Consider the following 17,649-nt stretch of genomic DNA (forward strand, 5'->3'; position numbering starts at 1 on the left):
GGACCAGACAAGACTGGCAAAAAGTGCTCTTCACTGACGAGTCGCGGTTTTGTCTCACCAGGGATGATGGTCGGATTTGCGTTTATCGTCGAAGGAATGAGCATTACACCAAGGCCTGTATTCTGGAGCGGGATTGATTTGGATGGTCTGTCATGGTCTGGGGCGGTGTGTTACAGCATCATCGGACTGAGCTTGTTGTCATGGCAAGTAATCTCAACGCTGTGCGTTACAGGGAAGACATCCTCCTCCCTTATGTGGTACCCTTCCTGCCGGCTCATCCTGACATGACCCTCCAGTCACACTGCTCGTTCTGAGAGTGATTTCCTGCAAGACAGGACTGCCAGTGTTCTGCCATGGCCAGCGAAGAGCACGGATCTCAATCCCATTGAGCACATCTGGGACCTGTTGGATCAGAGGGTGAGGGCTAGGGCCATTCCTCCAAGAAATGTCAGAGAACTTGCAGGTCCAAGCTGCATTGTTGGTTAAGGGCTTGTAATTGTAAAGGTCTACACCGGTTGTATTTGGCGCATGTGACAAATAACATTTGATTGTGATTTGATTTAATAATGTAGTAACCAAAAATGTGGTAAACAAATCAAAACATGTTTTATATTTCAGATTCTTCAAAGTAGCCACCTCTTGCCTTGATGACAGATTTGCACACTCTTGGCATTCTCTCAACCAGTTTCAACTGGAATGCTTTCCCAACAGTCTTGAAGGAGTTCTCACATATGCTGAGCACTTGTTAGCTGCTTTTCCTTCACTCTGGGGTCCAATTAATCCCAAACCATCGCAATTGGTTTGAGGTCAGGTGATTGTGGAGGCCAGGTCATCTAATGCAGCACTCCATCACCCTACTTATTGGTCAAATAGCCCTTACACAGCCTGGAGGTGTGTTGGGTCATTGTCCTGTTAAAAAACAAATGATAGTCCCACTGAGCGCAAACCAGATGGGATGGCGTATAGGTCCAAAATGCTGTGGTAGCCATTCTGGTTAAGTGTACCTTGAATTCAAAATAAATCACAGATAGAGTCACCAGCAAAGCACCCCCACACCTCCTCTTCCATGGTTTACAGTGGGAACCACGCATGAGTAGATGATCCTTTCACCGACTCCGCGTCTCACAAAAACAACGGTTGGAATCAAACATCTAAAATTTGGACTCATCAGACCAAAGGACAAATTTCCACAGGTCTAATGTTCATTGCTTGTTTTTCTTGGCCCAAGCTAGTCTCTTCTTCTTATTGGTTTCCTTTAGTGGTGGTTTCTTTGCAGCAATTCGACCATAAAGGCCTGATTCATGCAGTCTCCTGAACACCTGATATTGAAATGTTTGTTACTTGAATTCTGGGAAGCATTTATTTGGGCTGCAATTTCTGAAGCTGGTAACTCTAATGAACCTATCCTATGCAGCAGAGGTAACTCTGGGTCTTACATTTCTGTGGCGGTCCTCATGAGAGCCAGTTTCATCATAGTGCTTGATGGTTTTTGGGACTGCACTTGATGAAACGTTCAAAATTCTTGAAATTTTCCGAATTGACTGACCTTCATGTCTTATTTAAAGTAATGATGGACTGTCTTTTTTCTTTGCTTATTTGAGCTGTTCTTGTCATAATATGGACTTGATCTTTTTACCAAATAGGGCTATCTTCTGTATACCACCCCATTCCTTGTCATAACACAACTGATTGGCTCAAATGCATAAACGTCTTGAATATAGGGGGCGCTATTTACATTTTTGGGTGAAAAACGTTCCCGTTTTAAAGAAGATATTTTGTCACGAAAAGATGCTCGACTATGCATATAATTGACATTTTTGGAAAGAAAACTCTGACGTTTCCAAAACTGCAAAGATATTGTCTGTGAGTGCCACAGAACTGATGTTACAGGCGAAACCCAGATAAACATCCAATCAGGAAGTGCCGCATTTTTTAAAACCGCCTCATGCCGATGACTCCTTATATGGCTGTGTGTGGGCCACGAATGAGTGGGCCACGAATGAGCTTAGGCTTTCTGTCGCTTCCCCAAGGTGTCGACAGCATTGTGACGTATTTGTAGGCATATCATTGGAAGATTGACCATAAGAGACTACATCTACCAGGTGGTTGCTTGGTGTCCTCCGTTGCAATTATTGCGTAATCTCCAGCTGCAGTATTTTTCCGTTTGCTTCTGATGAGAAACCAACTGTCACGACTGAGATTATCGAATAGATATGTGAAAAACACCTTGAGGATTGATTCTAAACAACGTTTGCCATGTTTCTGTCGATATTATTGAGCTAATTTGGAAAAAGGTTTGGCGTTGTAGTGACTGCATTTTTCTGTCTTTGTCTTAGCCAAATGTGATGAACAAAACGGATCTATTTCGCCAACACAAATAATATTTTTGGAAAAAATGAACATTTGCTATCTAACTGAGAGTCTCGTCATTGAAATCATCCGAAGTTCTTCAAAGGTAAATTATTTTATTTGAATGCTTTTCTTGTTTTTGTGAAAATGTTGCCTGCTGAATGCTAGGCGTAATGCTATGCTAGGCTATCAATACTCTTACACAAATGCTTGTGTAGCTTTGGTTGAAAAGCATATTTTGAAAATCTGAGATGACAGTGTTGTTAACAAAAGGCTAAGTTTGTGTTTCAATATATTTATTTCATTTCATTTGCGATTTTCATGAATAGGAAACGTGTAATGCGCTTGAGGCTATGATTACGCTCCCGGATACGGGATTGCTCCTTGCTAAGGAAATATATTCCACGAATTAACTTTTAACAAGGCACACCTGTTAATTGAAATGCATTCCAGGTGACTACCTCATGAAGCTTGTTGAGAGAATGCCAAGAGTGTGCAAAGCTGTCATCAAGGCAAAGGGTTGCTACTTTGAAGAATCTCAAATATATTGTGATTTGTTTAACACTTTTTTGGTTACTACATGATTCCATATGTGTCATTTCATAGTGTTGACGTCTTCACTATTATTCAACCATGTAGAAAATAGAACAAATAAAGAAAAACCCTAGAAAAGTAGTTGTCCAAACTTTTGACTGGTACTGTACACCATTTAGTTATGACTGCCAGTGAGGCTCCTGGCTTTTCAGGCTATAGAAATTACTTTAGGCTAATTGAGGGGTTTTTCACACCCATTATCCATTATTTGCCCTTATGATTTGGAGGCACAAACTGGAAATAAGCTATTAAATGTTAAGTAACCATCACCATTTGAAGCATGTCATTTACTAAATATAATTATATTTATGTTATTGGCAAGTGGGAACAATATGGTAGCCTACATAAGGAAAACAGGAAACAAATAAAACATCTTAGGGAATGGATAAAAAAAAAAACTGGGAACGGATTAGCCTGCAAGTCTTTTTGTCTCCGCCATGATCCCCAACTGACTCAGTAAGAAAGTAAACATTTTCACAGCATTTCTAGGCTGCTTCCCCAACATAGTTGATCTCCAAACTGTTGATGAAAAAATGTATTGCAACAGTGTTGAGTATTTTGTATGTACATGCTTGTGAGTTTTTTGGGGGAGTAGGGCGTGTTCCCCCTGGGGGAAAAAAATGAATTCATGAGAGCTGCTGTTACATTAATGGGCATCATTATTATTACTTTGATAGCAACAGCAGCATTGTACTAAAATAGTTTAAGCATGCATATGTTGTATTCTTCCAAAATCAATGGGAATATTTTAGAAGCTTACAATACCAGTGAAGAGTGGCACAACTTACAACTTTAATGATTTGCGGGCCTTTCTGTTCTGTTCTTTTCAACTGATTCAAACCAGCACCACTGGTGTGTATTGGAAGTGTGTAGTCTAGGATATTGTACAGGAGAATGATTACCTCGATGGTAGCTTTAAACAGAGACAAACATTCGCCAGATCATTCAACATTCAAAACGTTCCGTTTCAATGACATCCATCAGGCCATATCGTAAACACACAAGGGGACATAAAACCAAGATGGGTGCCAAAAACCCTACAGAAAGGAGATCATTCAAAAAGAAACAGCCATGACGAGAGAGGATTTAGGAGGGAAAGAGGGAAGACTCTATAGTGATTCAGGAGGTCTGAAGTGAGTGGAGGAGTGCCATGATTTAAGAAGGATAGAGGGAAGGAGAGCAAATTGAAAAGGAACCAAGGGCATAGTGGCAATCAATGACATATTTCAAAGGGGAGTTCATGGACGGGAAAAAAGTAAGGAGGCAGAGAGAGGGGAGGTGTAGTGGCAGTTCATTGCAAGACAAACTAGGAGAGAGAAAGAAAGGGAGGAGAGGCGAAAAAGAAAAGCGACAATTTCAGACCCAGGGAATGCATAATGCATAAAGAGGGGGAATTAAATAGAGAGATTGTTTAGAAAAGAAACACAGAGGCATATAGTAGATCCTTGGAGGTTATACAGCATATCAGATACCATTAAATGCCTTCCTGCAGTGTGTCACTACAATATCAAAAGTCAAACAATTTGGGTGTGTTCAGTGAGGGGAACTATCCAGAAGGTTGCAGTAATACATATAATGAATCGAGCTGTCACTAATCCCTATTTGACAGACATAAAAATATCTATTCTAGAAAATACATTTATCATATTTTCTTTAACATTTAACCCTTCTGCACGGACTTCATTGTCATTGGTCCATTTTGGCCACACCTTTCTCTCTCTCTTCAACAGGAAATAATCTGGGATTTTTTTCTCCCTAGCCCTCTGTTCACTAAGGAGAGTTGGGACAGCCAATCGAAATGACTCGGCTTAAGCACTGTGTTCTCAGCCTGGTTTTCCATTTAAGGAGCGCACACACACACACGCACGCACAAGCACACGCACACGTGAACACACAAACTCAAAGGCAGTTTAGCCACTCCAGTAATGAGAGAGGCAAACAGTCGCTCCTTCATGAGGAGCAGGAGAAACGACCTAAGCAACAGGAAGAGTAAACACCAAAGAAAACATGCTCTCCGTTTTTTAACCAGACACTACAGGGGGGCCTACATATGGAAGTGGTGACTCACTGTAAACTGTTCCCTTTGTGATGGTTTGTGTATGGTCTTATATAAAACTCTGGGGGCTGTTTGAAAATGATAAGCATCCTACAGTGGGCCTCAGAAGTCTTCTCTCCCAGGAACATTAAGAGTTGGACTTTTCAAAAGCCCAGACAGATACGCTCTACAAACAGCATGGCCTAATCAAACCAACGCTGTCTGCATTTGATCTTGCTCCCTTTGCCCACACATAACCCCAATACAAGGTGATTGGAGTGTGTGCTCATAACTCTACACTGGGTTTACCTGGGTGGGTAGGTACAGTACAGTGTGTACAGTGCCTTCAGAAAGTATTCAGACCCCTCAACCTTTTCCACATTTTGTTACGTTACAGCCTTATTCTAAAATGTGTTCAATCGTTTTTTCCCCCCTTAATCTACACACAATACCCATAATGACAAAGCAAAAACAGGTTAAGAATTTTTTGCAAATTTATATACACTGCTCAAAAAATAAAGGGAACACTTAAACAACACAAGTCAATCACACTTCTGTGAAATCAAACTGTCCACTTAGAAAGCAACACTGATTGACAATAAATTTCACATGCCGTTGTGCAAATGGAATAGACAACAGGTGGAAATTATAGGCAATTAGCAAGACACCCCCAATAAAGGAGTGGTTCTGCAGGTGGTGACCACAGACCACTTCTCAGTTCTTATGCTTCCTGGCTGATGTTTTGGTCACTTTTGAATGCTGGCGGTGCTTTCACTCTAGTGGTAGCATGAGAAGGAGTCTACAACCCACACAAGTGGCTCAGGTAGTGCAGCTCATCCAGGATGGCACATCAATGCGAGCTGTGGCAAGAAGGTTTGCTGTGTAGTGTCCAGAGCATGGAGGCGCTACCAGGAGACAGGCCAGTACATCAGGAGACGTGGAGGAGGCCGTAGGAGGGCAACAATCAGCAGCAGGACCGCTACCTCCGCCTTTGTGCAAGGAGGAGCAGGAGGAGCACTGCCAGAGCCCTGCAAAATTACCTCCAGCAGGCCACAAATGTGCATGTGTCTGCTCAAACGGTCAGAAACAGACTCCATGAGGGTGGTATGAGGGCCCGACGTCCACAGATGGGGGTTGTGCTTACAGCCCAACACCGTGCAGGACGTTTGGCATTTGCCAGAGAACACCAAGATTGGCAAATTTGCCACTGGCGCCCTGTACTCTTCACAGATGAAAGCAGGTTCACACTGAGCACATGTGACAGACGTGACAGAGTCTGGAGACGCTGTGGAGAACGTTCTGCTGCCTGCAACATCCTCCAGCATGACCGGTTTGGCGGTGGGTCAGTCATGGTGTGGGGTGGCATTTCTTTGGGGGGCCTCCATGTGCTCGCCAGAGGTAGCCTGACTGCCATTAGGTACCGAGATGAGATCCTCAGACCCCTTGTGAGACCATATGCTGGTGCGGTTGGCCCTGGGTTCCTTCTAATGGAAGACAATGCTAGACCTCATGTGGCTGGAGTGTGTCAGCAGTTCCTGCAAGAGGAAGGCATTGATGCTATGGACTGACCCGCCCGTTCCCCAGACCTGAATCCAATTGAGTAAATCTGGGACATCATGTCTCGCTCCATCCACAAACGCCACGTTGCACCACAGACTGTCCAGGAGTTGGCAGATGCTTTAGTCCAGGTCTGGGAGGAGATCCCTCAGGAGACCATCCGCCACCTCATTAGGTAGCATGCCCAGGCATTGTAGGCCGGTCATACAGGCACGTGGAGGCCACACACACTACTGAGCCTCATTTTGACATTACATCAAAGTTCGATCAGCCTGTAGTGTGGTTTTCCACTTTAATTTTGAGTGTGACTCCAAATCCAGACCTCCATGGGTTGATAACTTTGATTTCCATTGATCATTTTTGTGTGATTTTGTTGTCAGCACATTCAACTATGTAAAGTAAAAAGTATTTAATAAGAATATTTCATTCATTCAGATCTAGGATGTGTTATTTTAGTGTTCCCTTTATTTTTTTGAGCAGTGTATAATTTTTGTTGTTGTTGAAATATCACATTTAGATAAGTATTCAGACCCTTTAGTCAGTACTTTGTTGAAGCACCTTTGGCAGCGATTACAGCATTGAGTCTTCTTGGGTATGACGCGACAAGCTTGGCACACCTTTCCTCTCTGTCGGGTTGGATGTGGAGCGTCACTGCACAGCTTTTACCAGGTCTCTCCAGAGATGTTCGATTGGGTTCAAGTACGGGCTCTGGGACATTCAGAGACTTGTCCCGAAGTCACTCCTGCGTTGTCTTGGCTGTGTGCTTAGGGTTGTTGTCCTGTTGGAAGGTTTGATGGGGAGAGTTGCTGCACAGCTATCTTCAGGTCTCTCCAGAGATGTTCGATCGGATTCAAGTACGGGCTCTGGGACATTCAGAGACTTGTCCCGAAACCACTCCTGCGTTGCATTGGCTGTGTCCTTAGGGTCATTGTCCTGTTGGAAGGTGAACCGTCGCCCCAGTCTGAGATCCAGAGCTCTCTAGAGCAGGTTTCCATCTAGGATCTCTCTGTACTTTGCTCTGTTAATCTTTGCCTCGATCCTAACAAGTCCCAGAGTCCCTGCTGCTGAAAAACAGCCCCACAGCATGATGCTGCCACCACCATGCTTCACCATAGGGATGGTGCCAGGTTTCCTCCACACCAAGCAGGCTGTCATATGCCTTTAACTGAAGAGTGGCTTCGCTCTGGCCATTCTACCATAAAGGCCTGATTGTCCTTCTGGAAGGTTCTCCCATCTCCACAGAGGAACTCTAGAGCTCTGACAGAGTGACCATCATGTTCTTGGTCACCTCCATGACCAAGGCCCTTCTCCACAGCTTGCTCAGTTTTGGTTGTCCCAAACATCTTCCATTTAAAGATGGAGGCCACTGTGTTCTTGGGGACTTTCAATCCTGCAGAATATTTTTGGTACTCTTGCCCTGATCTGTGCCTCAAAACAATCCTGTCTCGGAGCTCTACGGACAATTCCTTCGACCTCATAGCTTTGTTTTTGCTCTGACATGCACGGTCAACTGCGGGACATTAGATAGATAGGTCTGTGCCTTTCCAAATCATGTCCAATCAATTGAATTTACCACAGGTGGACTCCAATCAAGTTGTTGAAACATCTCAAGGATGATCAGTGGTAACAGGAGGGACCTGAGCTCAATATCGAGTCTCATAGCAAAGGAGCTGATACTTATGTAAATAAGGTATCTGTTTTTTATTTTGATTAAATGTCCAAACATTTCTAAAAACCTGTTTTCGCTTTCTCATTATGAGCTATTGTGTGTAGTTTGCTGAGGAAAAACAAGGGGTCTGAATACATTCTGAAGGCACTGTTTGCTTCCAGCAGTGTGTGTCACAGGAGGCTGGTAGGGGGAGGACAGCTCATAATAATGAATGGAATGGTATCAAACACATGGAAACCAGCTGTGTGGTGTGTTTGAGAGCATTCCATTCATTCCATTCCAGACATTACTATGAGCCCGTCTTCCCCAATTCAAGTGTCACAGCCACGACTAGTGTGTGTGCGTGCATCTGTGAGTGTCAGTGGATATAAACACAACTGTGTGTCTGTCTGTGTACAGAACTGTCTTAGGATTTTTGTCAGTGTGTGTGCACACGAATGTCTGTGTGTGCATGCTTGAACATGCAGGTCCTGCAACTGTCTGTACCTATGATGTCTGGTTTCTGGGGCATGAAGAACTGGTAGAAGGTGGGCTCCGAGAGGCCCTTGACGTTGCGAGCCGTGATCTCCACCTCATAGCGCGTGTTCCACTGCAGCGGCTGCAGCAGGGCAAAGTCTTGCTGCCCCGACACCAGCTTCGTCATCCACTGCTCCTCCTTGTCCTATGAAGAGGGGGAGGAGAGTAGAGAGAGCAGAGGGAGAGAAGCAAAGAGAGAGAAAGGGGAGGGGAAGAGAGAGAGAGAGAGACAGAGGGTTAGATGGGGAACAGGGTATTGAGGGAGGGAGGGGGAAAGAAGAAAGGATAAGAGAGAGAGAGAGAGAGAGAGAGAGTTAATGACAGTACGATAAGTAAGGCTTTGTATACACTTCATCTTTATATAGATCAAATTACACTACATGGCCAACAGTAGGTGGACACCCCTTAAAAATAGTGGATTTGGCTATTTCAGCTACAACCCTTGCTGACAGATGTATACCATCGAGCACACCGACATGCAATATCCACAGACAAACACTTGCAGTAGAATGGCCTTACTGAAGAGCTCAGTGATTTTCAACGTGGCACTGTCATAGGATGCCACCTTTCAAATAAGTCAGTTTGTCAAATTTCTGCCCTGCTAGAGCTGCCCCAGTCAACTGTAAGTACTGTTGTTGTGAAGTGGAAACATAAAGGAGCAACAACAAACAGTTTGAAATTAGGTGCGTACTGCCTCCTCATCAATTCACATAGAAAGTAGCCAATTTCACTGTGATGGACAATTTACGTTTGCGGCACGCTATGCTAATGTAAGGTGAGCCGGACAGACTTCTCTCTTCAGTGAGAGCCCAAGCACTCCCTCAGTGTTTCCCCAGGTCAAGTATGCAGACATCTGCACATCTCCAGTCAGAACAAAATCTGCACAAACTTTTTCCCCTGGCGCCTGCATGACCTTCATTTTTTGAAAAATGTATAAAAAACAAAAACAGAAATACCTTATTTACATAAGTATTCAGACCATAGATTATCCTTGAAATGTTTCTGCAATTTACCACTTGTGGTAAATTCAATTGATTGGACATGATTTGGAAAGGCACACACCTGTCTATATAAGGTCCCACAGTTGACAGTGCATGTCAGAGCAGAAACAAAGCCAGGAGGTTGATCTCTGAGACAGGATAGTGTCAGGGCACAGATATGGAGAAGGGTACCAAAACATTTCTGCAGCATTTAAGATCCCCAATACCACATCGGCCTCCATCAATCTTAAATGAAAGAAGTTTGGAACCACAAAGGCTCTTCCTAGAGCTGGCCCCCTGGCCAAACTGAGCAATCGGGGGAGAAGGAACTTGGTCAGAATGGTGACCCAATGGTCACTCTGACAGAGCTCCAGAGTTCCTCTGTGGAGATTGGAGAACTTTCCAGAAGGACAACCATTTCTGCAGCACTCCAACAATATGACCTTTATGGTAGAGTGGCCAGACGGAAGCTGCTCCTCAGTAAAAGGCACCTGCTTGGATTTTGGCAAACGGCACCTAAAAAAACCACCATTCCTACGGTGAATTATAGTGTTAGCAGCATCATGCTGTTGGGGATGTTTTTCAGCGGCAGGTACTGGGAGACCAGTCAGGAACGAGGGAAAGATGAACAAAGCAAAGTACAGAGCGGTCTTTGATGAAAACTTGCTCCAGAGCACTCAGGACCTCAGACTGGGGCAAAGGTTCACCTTCCAAAAAGGACAATGACACTAAGCACACAGCCAAGACAATGCAGGAGTGGCTTCGGGACAAGTCTCTGAATGTCCTTGAGTGGCCCAGCCAGACCAAACATCTCTAGAGAGAAATGAAAATAGCTGTGCAGCAAAAAATGTTTTTTGCTTTGTCATTATGGGGTATTTTGTGTAGATTGATGAGGAGAAAATACAATTTAATACACTTTAGAATAACAAAATAGGAATACCTTCCGAATACACTATGTGAGTAAAATACTTTTTTAGAAAGTTGTACTGATTATGATGAGCTAATACAATGCTGTTTTTTGTTGACACCATTCAATGCATTCTGGGTGTCACGTAAACGTTTGTCAGACCAATGATGTTACAGCAAAACGAAGTGAAGGGATGATTCACTCGTTTTTCGAGTAAACATCCGAAAGTATTATTATGCATACTGGATGGACTGGTTACCTTATTCCACGCTCCAAACCTTTTATCCATGAGTCTGGGAGAGAACATATAGGCCTAGGCAATGCTGTTGGCTCATTGATTGTGAAGAGTGGCTTAAATAGTTATCCTACAATTGTAGTGATTTTGTATTGGATTTTGAATAGGAGTAGGGCATTTTTTATATTTTCATAATAAATTGTCTGACATTTCTTTCAGCTACAGAATGTCACACTACCGTGCGTTTCCATCTCCTCTACTCTCTCCTCCATTCCTTTCTTGAGCTCACAGAGAGAGGGGCTGTCAACAGTTAAATTAAATACTTTTGTTGTGAAAAGTTACTATCTATGTTCCCGAACTGATTTCACTTGGTTTCCCAAATTAAGCACTGGATAGCTGCAGGAACCAGGTTGGAGAGCCAACGGCATCCAGAGTTTGGGTGGAATATCACCTGTCGCACAGGAGAGGCTCCATGGTCCTCAAACATTGGTTGATGCATGGGGTGAAATAAGTGTTTTTATAAGCCCAGACATTTCTATATCCAATTCCTTGAGAAAGCAGAGTTTTGATGGTTGCCACTAAAAAGAGGAGGATCCCAGACTTCTACTGCTGCTATATTTATTTCCCAGCTGTTAATATTAAGCATTGTTCTGCTATAAAAACAGAATAGCTTAACCGCCAATGAACAGAGGGAAAGCGGACTTCATTTGCTGTTTGAGTGCATACGGATGACATGTATTTTTCCCCTGCCACTTTGAAAATGGACCACTCTCAAAAAAAATATATATATTAGATATTAGTAAAGATTAAATTGAGTCTGATGGGTGAAAATATGATCCCTTGATGTGTAGCCTGAGGCAAGGATCAGAGCGCAAGCTTTATGGCAACTTTTTAAAATCATCAATGGCCTATAGTCGCATCATGCAAACCGTATATGTTTTAATTTCTAAGACATCGTAATGTTTGTATCATTCACAACTAAATAACTAATAACTGCCAAATAACTTTCAATCTAGTTTATAAGACCTGTTTCAAATGATGACTTTTATGCTCAACATGGCCACTTCATATGTGCACTCACTCTGGAGTAGGTTCAATCATATAACATAAAATAATAGCATTGGATTTCTAAACATATCTTGTCTGCTAAATGAGCTAATCTATGGCATGGTGCATAGCCAGATAATATACTGAAATACATTTTCTTCATATCATAATGTTTCTTTAGACCTGCCTAAGATAAATTGTTTATTGTGATGGTGTATATTAAATGGATTTATTACACTTTTTAAAAATGTAAATGTTTCCTCAGTGGTTTGCATGCGTGGAGGTCTGGACATGCTAAAAGTGTTTATGTTAATTAATGGTCAATTTTATTTTATTTAACCTTTATTGAACTAGGCAAGTCAGTTAATAGCAAATTCTTATTTACAATGACGGTCTACCGTGAGACCGGCAGTCATTTGCATGACAATTATCCAGTGGTCGAATTTCATGACCGCCACAGCAATTGGGGTGAGCTCACCTGTCATGTGATAAATTGTAAATAGTAATTGCTATTAGCTAATTCATATTATGGTTTCTGTCAGCCGAAAGTGAGCTAAATATGACTGCTTGTATTAGCTCACGCTTTCCTCTGTTTCCTAATGTAGCCTACATTTTCCAAATTGGATGAGAAGTGTGTTATGCTTTTCCTACTTCTGTGAATGTTTGAACATTGCATTGGAAAATAAACTGCTCACATTGTGGGACATAAAACTGTTAAGACGGTGTGTTTACAAACTGTTTCTGTGAAAAAAAAACAGTGGCCAGCTCAAATTCTGACTGTTGCGTGAATCGTAAGTATACGTTATAAGGAAGTGTTCCTTTCCTCTCCATACCCCACACAGTTATTTACTTTTCCCCCCCTTTCCGCTCCTTCCCTCTCCTCCTTTACTTTCTTTTCCTTTCTTAAATCAGCTTCTTATCTCATCATAGGAGAACAGAGTGAAGTGTCACAGTGTGAGGCCTGTGCTTTGACAGCATGACAAATGCATATTCAACCATTTAGCCTCCTAGGATTCCTCCATAAAATGTCAAAATAGAAGAGAGAGAGAGATAATAGTGTGGAATGGGCTTTAGGAAATGGGCCATGGTTTCATTTTTCAGAGTCATGGTAGTTGGAATAATGTGGAATAAAGCTAAGGCCAGCCCAGCATTGGAAAGCAGTTAGATACGGGTGACTGTGTGTGCGTGTGTGTGTGTGTGTGTGTTTGCGCATGAACATTTGTATGCATACTGTATGTGTGTATGTGTTTGTGTAAGAGAGTGCATTTATGTGCACACATGCATCTGTGTACATAGAGTCAGGGTCACAGTGTGAGAGAGAGAGGAGGATGAATGGTGGGATTACTGGGGTGTGGAGGATTGTCCTATTCTTCCCCTCGTTCCCCTGCATTTGGCCTTCAAAGGGCCAGCTGGAGAGTCCCTGACCTTCTCTCCACACACACACTTTCATCTGCTATAGTACAACTACACATAGCCATCAGCCTCCCAATGAGACCGAGACACACCTGAATGGACATATTAGCATTGGTTACATCAAATCCCATAGATCATTGTGTGTATGTGCATGTGAGTGTGAGAGAGAGAGAGATAGGGGAAAGAAGAGACTTGGTTAATATGAACGTGTTTGTTTGTGGGTGAGTATGTACATTTGTATGTATAGTGTATCTGCAAGCATGTAGTATCTGAGACACAGTGAATGGCCATGTCTGAATAGCTGTACTAGCGTAGTAGGTATTTTGGGTATGCAAATTGTATAGTATGTGACAGAAAATGTTGTATGCTTTCAATGCCAGGATGTCATAATCATTGTGGCTTCTAGTAAAATGCACACTTTTGAGGAAGAGAATCATCTTTCGAGAGCCACGTGTTTTTGAGAACAGCAGATAACCAAGTAAGGGGACACACTCTACCAAAATGAACGAATTGCGAGATTCAACACAACGACTTCGCAATATGGATGAGCCTATTATGTTGACATTTGCGCCTACTAGATACATTTTTTTCACTTAACAGTGCAATAAAACAAAAAAATTTTTTACCCCCTTTTCTCCCCAACTTTGTGATATCCAATTGCTATCCAATTATGATCTTGTCTCATCGATGCAACGCCCCAACAAGCTCGGGAGAGGCAAAGGTCGAGTCAAGTCATGCATCCTCCAAAACATGACCAGCCAAACTACGCTTCTTAACACCCACCCGCACCAATGTGTTGGAGGAAACACCGCTCAACTGACGACTGAAGTCAGCCTGCAGGCGCCCGGCCCGCCACAAGGAGTCGCTAGAGCTCGATGAGCCAAGTAAAGTCCCCCAGGCCAAACAATCCCCTAAACCGGACGACGCATAGGGCAGTTGAAGCTGGGCAAACTGCCCTATGGGACTCCTGGTCACGGCCGGTTGTGACACAGCCTGGGATCAAACACTTCAAAGCAGACATAAACAAAGCTAGTGTACTTATTATTTTTAGGCATCGAAAATAGGAGCATATGCGTGCGCGCACACACAGTCGAGTTAATGCGATTGACACTGCTATTTGCTGCTACCTTAAGTGGAGGTATGCAGCATTATCTACTATCATTAGACTAGAAAAAAAGTGGTCCAGTGATTGTGTTTTACAAGCGTGCTTTAGAGTAGAAGTGGCCATCTTGACTCGGTGGTAATCGTGTGGTTGAAAATGTGTGGACCAAATTGGCCTTGTTCAGGGGCACTGGCAGCCCGTAAATACTGTGGTTCTTAGCCATGTCCGTATGGACTCTACAAGGTGTCGAAAGCGTTCCACAGGGATACCGGCCCATGTTGACTCTAATGCTTTCCACAGGGGCTGGAGGTTCTTTGTGTGGTGGACCATTCTTGATACACATGGGAAACTGTTGAGCGTGAAAAACCCGGCAGCGTTGCAGTTCTTGACACAAACTATACCCTGTTCAAAGGCCCTCACATACACAATTCCATGTCTCAATTGTCTCGACTTTAACCTGTCTCCTCGTCTTCATCAACACTGATTGAAATGGATTTAACAAGTGGTATTATACGGGATCATAGCTTTCATTTGGATTTACCTGGTCAGTCTATGTCATGGAAAGAGCTGTGCATATAATGTGCACATAATAAAACATAGGCAAAGAAAGCTAGCTGAACAGTTCTAAGAAGAACCCTTCAAATAGAAAAAGGTTCTTGGTATAACTGTTCATAGAGGGTTCTAGGGAGAACCATTCAAAAATAAAAAGGGTTCTCGGTAGAACCTTTAGAGTACGTGTCAAACTCTTTCCACGGAGGGCCGAATGACACTAGGGAGTTTGACTCCCCTGCTTAAGAGGATAAAATAGTTATTGCTTTCACCTGGATTCACCTGGTCAGTCTGTCATGAAAAGAGCAGGCGTTCTTAATGTTTTGTACACTAAGTGCATGTAATGTACTGTCATAAACATATGCAAATAAAGCTAGTTGAACCGTTCATGGAGGATTCTAGGAATAACCCTTCAAAGATAAAACGGTTTGTGGGCCTCCCGGGTGGCGAAGTGGTCTAAGGCACTGCATCGCAGTGCTAGCAGTGTCACCAGAGACTCTGGGCTTCGGGGACCCAGGCTCTGTCGTAGCCGGCCGCGACCGAGAGGTCCATGGGGCGACGCACAATTGGCCAAGAGTCGTCCGGGTTAGGGAGGGTTTGGCCAGTAGGGATATCATTGTCTCATCACGCACTAGCAACTCCTGTGGCGGGCCGGGCGCAGTGCACGCTGACCAGGTTGCGAGGTGCACAGTGTTTCCTCCGACGAAAGCTGTGTTAAGAAGCAGTGCGGCTTGGTTGGGTTGTGTTTCGGAGGACACATGGCTCTCGACCTTCGTCTCTCCCGAGCCCATATGGGAGTTGTAGCGATGAGACAAGATAGTAACTACAATTGGATACCACAGAATTGGGGAGAAAAGGGGGGTAAAATAAAAAATAAAATAATAAAAAAGATAAAACATTTTTTAGGTAGAACCCTTCACAGAGGGTTCCAGGTGAACCCTTCATAAAAGGAACCTTCTGCAAAGGGTTCTACCTAGCACCAAAAAATTGAAAAACCAAATTGAAAAACCTTATGGTTCTACTAAGCACCTTTTTTTCTAAGCGTAGTATTTATTGGCAATCCTGATATCCAGCTACTCACTGTCTTGTACTTGACAATGTATTCCACGATGGGCATGCCCCCGTCGTCTTGCTTGACAAGGCCCAGCCGGTAGGCCTTCCCCATCCCTCTCTGGCCATGCACTGCCGGGGGGCTGGGCTCACGTATGGGTAGAGTCTGGAAGGACTCCGTATGGCTGAACTCCCCCTGGCCCTTCCCATTGACTGCAGCCACTCGCACTTCGTAGGTGGTGTTGGGCTCTAGGCCTGTCAGCAGTACTATCGCTGTAGGGGGAGAACCAGGGAGAGCATTCATTAGCTTGTTCGCAGACAGAGAGACAGAGAGGTAAAGCGAGAGAGATTGAGAGAGACAGACTGAGAGACAGAAATACAGTTGAAGTCGGAAGTTTTCATACACTTAGGTTGGAGTCATTAAAACTCATTTTTCAACCACTCCACAAATGTATTGTTAACAAACTATAGTTTTGGCAAGTCGGGTAGGTCATCTACTTTGTGCATGACACAAGTAATTTTTCCAACAATTGTTTACAGACAGATTATTTCACATGTAATTCACTGTGTCACAATTCCAGTGGGTCAGACATGCACTAAGTTGACTGTGACTTTAAGCAGCTTGAGAAATTCCAGTAAATTATGTCATGGCTTTAGAAGCTTCTGATAGGCTAATTGACATGATTTGAGTCAATTGGAGGTGTACCTGTAGATGTATTTCAAGGCCTACCTTCAAACTCAGTGCCTCTTTGCTTGACATCATGGAAAAATCAACAACAAAAAAATCTGCCAAAATTGTAGACCTCCACAAGTCTGGTTCATCCTTGGGAGCAATTTCCAAATGCCTGAAGGTACCATGTTCATCTGTATAAACAATAGTACGCAAGTATAAACACCATGGGACCACGCAGCCGTCATACCGCTCAGGAAGGAGACACGTTCTGTCTCCTAGAGATGAACGTACTTTAGTGCGAAAAGTGCAAAACAATCCAGAACAACAGCATAGGACCTTGTGAATATGCTGGAGGAAACAGGTATAAACGTATCTATATCCACAGTAAAACAAGTCCTATTTCAACATAACCTGAAAGACCGCTCAGCAAGGAAGAAGCCACTGTTCCAAAACCACCATTAAAAAGCCAGACTACAGTTTGCAACTGCACATGGGGACAAAGATCGTACCTTTTGGAGAAATGTCCTCTGGTCTGATGAAACAAGAATATAACTGTTTGGCCATAATGACCATCGTTATGTTTGGAGAAAAAAGGGGGAGGCTTGCAAGCCGGCATGGGGGTGGCAGCATCATGTTGTGGGGGGGCTTAGCTGCAGGAGGGACTGGTGCACTTCACAAAATAGATGATATCATGAGGTAGGGAAATTATGTAGATATATTGAAGCAACATCATGTTGGACAATGACCCCAAGCATACTTCCAAAGTTGAGGCAAAAATGCTCAAGGACAACAAAGTAAAGGTATTGGAGTGGCCATCACAAAGCCCTGAGGAGGCCTACAAACCTGACTCAGTTACACCAGCTCTGTCAGGAGGAATGGGCCAAAATTCACCCAACTTATTGTGGGAAGCCTGTGGAAGGCTACCCGAAACGTTTGACCCAAGTTAAACAATTTAAAGGCAATGCTACCAAAT

General features: G+C 43.4%; 1 protein-coding gene across 3 annotated transcripts in view; it reads right to left on the reverse strand.

Moving 5' to 3' along the window:
* ncam2 (neural cell adhesion molecule 2) overlaps nt 1-17,649 on the reverse strand; it is a 417,495-nt gene that overhangs the window by 38,294 nt on the left and 361,552 nt on the right. For all 3 annotated transcript variants that reach the window (XM_020482721.2, XM_020482720.2, XM_020482722.2), the window contains exons 13-14: nt 16,035-16,276; nt 8,691-8,865 (exon numbers count right to left, since the gene is read on the reverse strand). In XM_020482721.2, coding sequence (XP_020338310.1) covers nt 8,691-8,865; nt 16,035-16,276 — 417 coding nt within the window. The remainder of the gene's footprint in view (nt 1-8,690; nt 8,866-16,034; nt 16,277-17,649) is intronic.

The sequence above is a fragment of the Oncorhynchus kisutch genome, linkage group LG5 (genome assembly GCF_002021735.2).
Source record: "Oncorhynchus kisutch isolate 150728-3 linkage group LG5, Okis_V2, whole genome shotgun sequence".
NCBI lineage: Eukaryota > Metazoa > Chordata > Actinopteri > Salmoniformes > Salmonidae > Oncorhynchus > Oncorhynchus kisutch.